The sequence below is a fragment of the Penaeus chinensis genome, chromosome 1, assembly GCF_019202785.1.
Source record: "Penaeus chinensis breed Huanghai No. 1 chromosome 1, ASM1920278v2, whole genome shotgun sequence".
NCBI classification, from domain to species: Eukaryota; Metazoa; Arthropoda; class Malacostraca; order Decapoda; family Penaeidae; genus Penaeus; species Penaeus chinensis.
The window spans coordinates 23901159-23906158 of NC_061819.1; the positions used below are offsets into that span (position 1 = coordinate 23901159).

General features: G+C 38.5%; 1 protein-coding gene across 1 annotated transcript in view; it reads right to left on the reverse strand.

Moving 5' to 3' along the window:
• LOC125035052 overlaps nucleotides 1–5000 on the reverse strand; it is a 9237-nt gene that overhangs the window by 247 nt on the left and 3990 nt on the right. The window contains exons 6-12 of the mRNA XM_047627191.1: nucleotides 4525–4631; nucleotides 4035–4221; nucleotides 2605–2841; nucleotides 1814–2073; nucleotides 1349–1486; nucleotides 943–1134; nucleotides 1–54 (exon numbers count right to left, since the gene is read on the reverse strand). The exon at nucleotides 1–54 is cut by the window's left edge and continues 247 nt beyond it. Of these exons, the coding sequence (XP_047483147.1) occupies nucleotides 1–54; nucleotides 943–1134; nucleotides 1349–1486; nucleotides 1814–2073; nucleotides 2605–2841; nucleotides 4035–4221; nucleotides 4525–4631 (1175 nt within the window). The remainder of the gene's footprint in view (nucleotides 55–942; nucleotides 1135–1348; nucleotides 1487–1813; nucleotides 2074–2604; nucleotides 2842–4034; nucleotides 4222–4524; nucleotides 4632–5000) is intronic.

The following is a 5000-nucleotide window of genomic DNA, read 5'->3' on the forward strand; positions in this document are numbered from 1 at the left end:
CCAGCCTGTGTGTAGGAAAGGTAGCTGGAGTGTGAGGATTTCAGAAACGGAGATCTAGTGAGAGGATTCAGGGTAGTTTATAGTGAGACATGGAAAAAGGTAGTTATTGTGAGAGAGTTTACGAGAGGTAGTTAGGGTGAAAGGATTTAGGAGATATAATGAGAGGATTTAGAAAGTGTATTTATAACCAGAGGATTTGTGAAAGGAGATTATGGTGAGAGGGTCTAGAAAAGGTAGTATATAGTAAGAGACTTATGAAGGATATTTACATTCAGAGAATTTAGGAAACGTAGTTATGGTGAGAGATTTGGGAAAAGTAGTTCGAGTAAGAAGATTTAGGAAAATTAGTTTATAGTAAAAGGATTAAGGAAAGTCAGTTTATAATAAGAGGATTTAGGAAAGGTAGTTATAGTAAAGTATTTAATTTGATGTTTTACTGTTGTTTTTTACTCTATTTCTCTTACGGATATTGCATAGATCTTTCATCTTGTTTGGGTTTGTATATAGATACGAAGGCCTTATGCTGTAATATCATTGTGATGTTTGTGTGATCATCTGTGTATCTGACAGTGTATGTGCGCATGTGTGTACGTTTATGTTCCTATATTTACAGTTATGTATATTCGTGGATATGCCCTATGTGTTGATAGATTCACATATATCCCTACTTGTGTATTTTTGTATGAATGTGTAAATTTAGCTGCCTTGTGCATTCGTGCACGTACATGCGTGTATATGTTTAAGTTTCAGTATACATATGCCTTTCAATCTAATTTTGTGTCACTGATATTCCATAAATATTGGCCTCTAATGTGTTTCCTATAAGTGCCCATTCCGGGTGAACAGAGAAGGAGGCGTCAGGAAGGGCATCCGGTCATTAAAAAAAATATCTGCCAGAACTGGATTATACACATAAGAACGAAGCCACAGCCTAGCAAGAACAAGACCTCCAGAATCCTCATCATGAGGCGGTCGAGCTGCGGCTTGTAGGGCGCGTCGTGGGGGATCGGCCAGCCCGCCAGCCCCGGAAGGACGCTCTGACGCCCCACGTACAGCTGGGCCTCCCCGCGCGCGTCCGTGAAATGCTCCGCGATCATGTGCTCCAAATAGCGCCGCCCGTCCATGAAGGATTGCCTGTGGGATGTATAGACCTATAATTTTGCGTGTTGAGGGCTTGTGTGTGTGTGTGTGTGTGTGTGTGTGTGTGTGTGTGTGTGTGTGTGTGTGTGTGTGTGTGTGTGTGTGTGTGTGTGTGTGTGAGTGAATATGTACGCAAAGTATCTCATCCAAGCGGGCACTAGCCAATCAAACATATATAAACTATATATCAGGGCCCATTGTACCTCACCTCTTCGTGGCGACGCCGTTGAGGCCGTCCATGGCCGAGGGCACGATCTCCATGAGGCCCCCGAGGGTGCGGAACACGTCGGAATTCGACTTCAGGAAAAAGGCTTGGAATTCGGCTCCGTAACTCGGCATAGTCACGCTGTAGGTTCGGATGAGCTAGTCAGTGGCTATGAGAATGATAGAAATACATACATACATAAATGTATTCCCACACACACACACACATACATTTATTTATTTATGTATGTGTGTGTCTGTGTGTGCGCACGTGTACTTGTGTATATGTGTGTGCGTGTGTTTGTGTTTGCGTGTATACATATAGTGGTATTGACTAATTGACTAATACGTTTTTTTCTCTCTTTTTTGAGCATACACTGTTATCTGCATTACAAATTATACATATACACACTATAGTTACTTCATTTCATTACAGTAAACGCACAGAACTCCTTTTACGCTCTCTGACCTGTCCACCGCCTTGACGAGTTGCTCAATGGTTTCCGGTCTGTCAGGGTACTTGGGCAGCGTGAGGGCGGCGGTGAGGTTGCCCCGGTAGGCGGTGCCCACGACGAAGGCGAAGACGAGCCAACAAGCCACTGAAACTCGAAAGGCGTTGGTGCTCCTGCCGAGAGGTACAGACTGGCCGAGCAGAGAGGCCAGGGTGAGTTCGGTCACGTTCCATGGACTAAATTTCTTGCTTCTTTCTTGCCTGGTCGCGTTGGTGACCTTGGTTTGGAAACGAGATATTATATTGTGTCATGTTGTATTATATTGTATTCTAATATATATATATATGTGTGTGTGTGTGTGTGTGTGTGTGTGTGTGTGTGTGTGTGTGTGTGTGTGTGTGTGTGTGTGTGTGTGTGTGTGTGTGTGTGTGTGTGTGTACATACATATAAATATATAATATGTGTATATGTATGTATATCTACATATATACATATATATATGTGTGTGTGTGTGTGTGTATATACATACATATACATATATGTGTGTGTGTGTGTGTGTGTGTGTGTGTGTGTGTAAATATATATAAATATAGATACAAAATTGATATATACATATACATATATATATATCATATACATATATATATATATATATATATATATATATATATACATGTGTGTGTGTATTATATATATATATATATATATATATATATATATATATATATACCGATAGACAGATATATATAGGGGTATGTATATCCAAACTGATATGTTTCAAACGCCCAAAAAGAAATGAGGCCAGTACCATATACAAGACCACGGCCATGAAGAAGACAGCGGCCAAGATGCAAGCCCACACAGCGTCAGACAGCGGGTAGTAAAGACTCTGCCACTGAGGCGTGAGCGAGGGTCTGGCCATGCAAAAGTCGAACAGGATTTGCTCGTAGGTGTAGGTGTAGTCGTAACGTTCTTTGCGTTGAGGTAGAAGGACGTGGTGCACGACCGCCATGAGCGATCTCCTCTCGACGACCCGCTGCGTCACCTGAAGATGGCCAGTGTTTATACGACTTACTATACGTTTGTGGAGGGTTACTGTGGATATTTTATACAGCGTGCAGTTGGGTCATATTCTGTTGTCGAGGTGTATCATGCGACAGACAGTGTGTTCATATCGCGTAACCGGAGGTACTTCATACAATGTATAGTGTGCTCACAACTCACAACGTGTTCAGATTCCGTTATTGAGGCATTTCATATGACACACAGTGTGTTGTGGTTAATTTCATATTTGTTGGTTTCTTTCGGTATTAATCCATTTGTAGAACATTTTCGTAGCCTGTATAGTAATGTCATTTGTGTATCTATTTACTGATGATGATCTGTGTTTATCTATACATATATATACATGTCTGCACAATTTACATTTTGTTTGCTTAGTTTCTTAATCCTTTTTGCATTTTTTTAATTTTATTCCTTTATTCTGAACAAGTGTATCAATTTAAGGAGCTTTTATCATGTCCATTCACCTTATCGTCTATTTTACTATCCAGACTTAAATTCTGATTATAATGCATTGGATATACAGTAACATGTTCACAACAACCAGATAGTTTTGAGTAATTCCCGAAGAGATCTAAAAGATGAGATTATACTACTTTCCAGTTAACAAATTTCTTATCTATGTATTATCTACTTAGTCATTATTTTCCTGACTTATAGTCTTTGTATTTTTTTTCATTTGCCTTTCCATTCTAAGAATCCCAAGAAAAAGGTCAACAATCACAGAGTTGTAAACAGAGTCTGGAAAGTGTGGATATGAGTATTATTTTAGGATAATCATTTCATGTCATTTGTGTCATTGAATTGATTTTCTATCAGTATTGCAGTTGTTTTATTACTGTTAGTACTTCTGTTGTTATATATTCCAGGCTATAATAATAACCATTATCATTATCTTTGCTATCGTCGACTTCTTTATGATCAACTTTACTGTCTTGTTGTTCAGTGTAGAGTGTATGACGACATATGAAGTTATTATAAATTTTAGTTCATCTTCATTTAGTTTTGTGCATTGAAACGACAGACACAGAGTCACTCTATGGTCTCCTCCAGCCACGTTTCAATAAGTCATCCCTGCCTCCATCAACTACGTTATAAGCTTTATAGAGAACAAAGAAAATATTTCCGAGTATCAGAAAATAGAAAAGAAAAAACTCTCCTTTCTCTTTCACTTACTTCTGCCCAAGTAGAGACCGGAAGAGGCGTGAAGGTAAAATTGAGACCCTCGGCAATCGTTCCCAAAAGGAGTCCGTCGGAGCCAGTGTACGTCTTATGAAGGGCTCCGTCTTGTCCCGTCGTCTCCTCCTCGATCCAGTACGGGCGGAATGACAAGGCTGTCACGCCCACCTCGGCGCCGTGGAAGCTTTTGTTAGACGTTTTATTAGATTTCTCGACATATTCGTTTAGATTCCATTTCTTTAGATGTTTTTATATTTCATTTTATATTTTTTTGTTCGATTTGTTTAATGTGTAGATATGTAAACAACCACAATATATATATATATATATATATATAACTTTTCTTCAGTAAATCAGACAATTTAAACTAACTCTAACCAACAAATATCACCAACTTTCCTCCACACAACGAAACACTCACACTCTAATTCGCATAACCACCACATAACAGGGGAATCCTATAACAATGATATAACCAAATTCTCACTTTTCAAACTTTTCCGGGAAGAGCTCCAGCCCGCCTTTGACGTGGATGCCGTGCCCAGGTGCCCAGGTCGCTAGGTGTAACAGCTCTCCTTCAGCTATACCGTACGGCTGATAAGTGTAGATTCTATAGCTGTATGGTATGAAAAAGAATACTGATATTGACCTCGGTGATTATCGTTGTCGTTATCGTTTTGGTTGTTATCATTATCAGTGTTGGTGTTATATGTTTTACTTTTGTTATTACTGGTGTTGTTATTTTCTTTATTATATTATTATTATTATTACTACTGCTACTATTATTACAAGTATCATTATTATTATAATTAGTAGTAGTAGTAGTATCTAATGATAATAATAACCCTTATTATTATAGTTGTTGTTGTTGCTATTATTATTATCACTATTACTATTATCATTATTACTAATATTATAATTTTCATTATCATCATTATTACTATCGTCATTACCATCATCAGT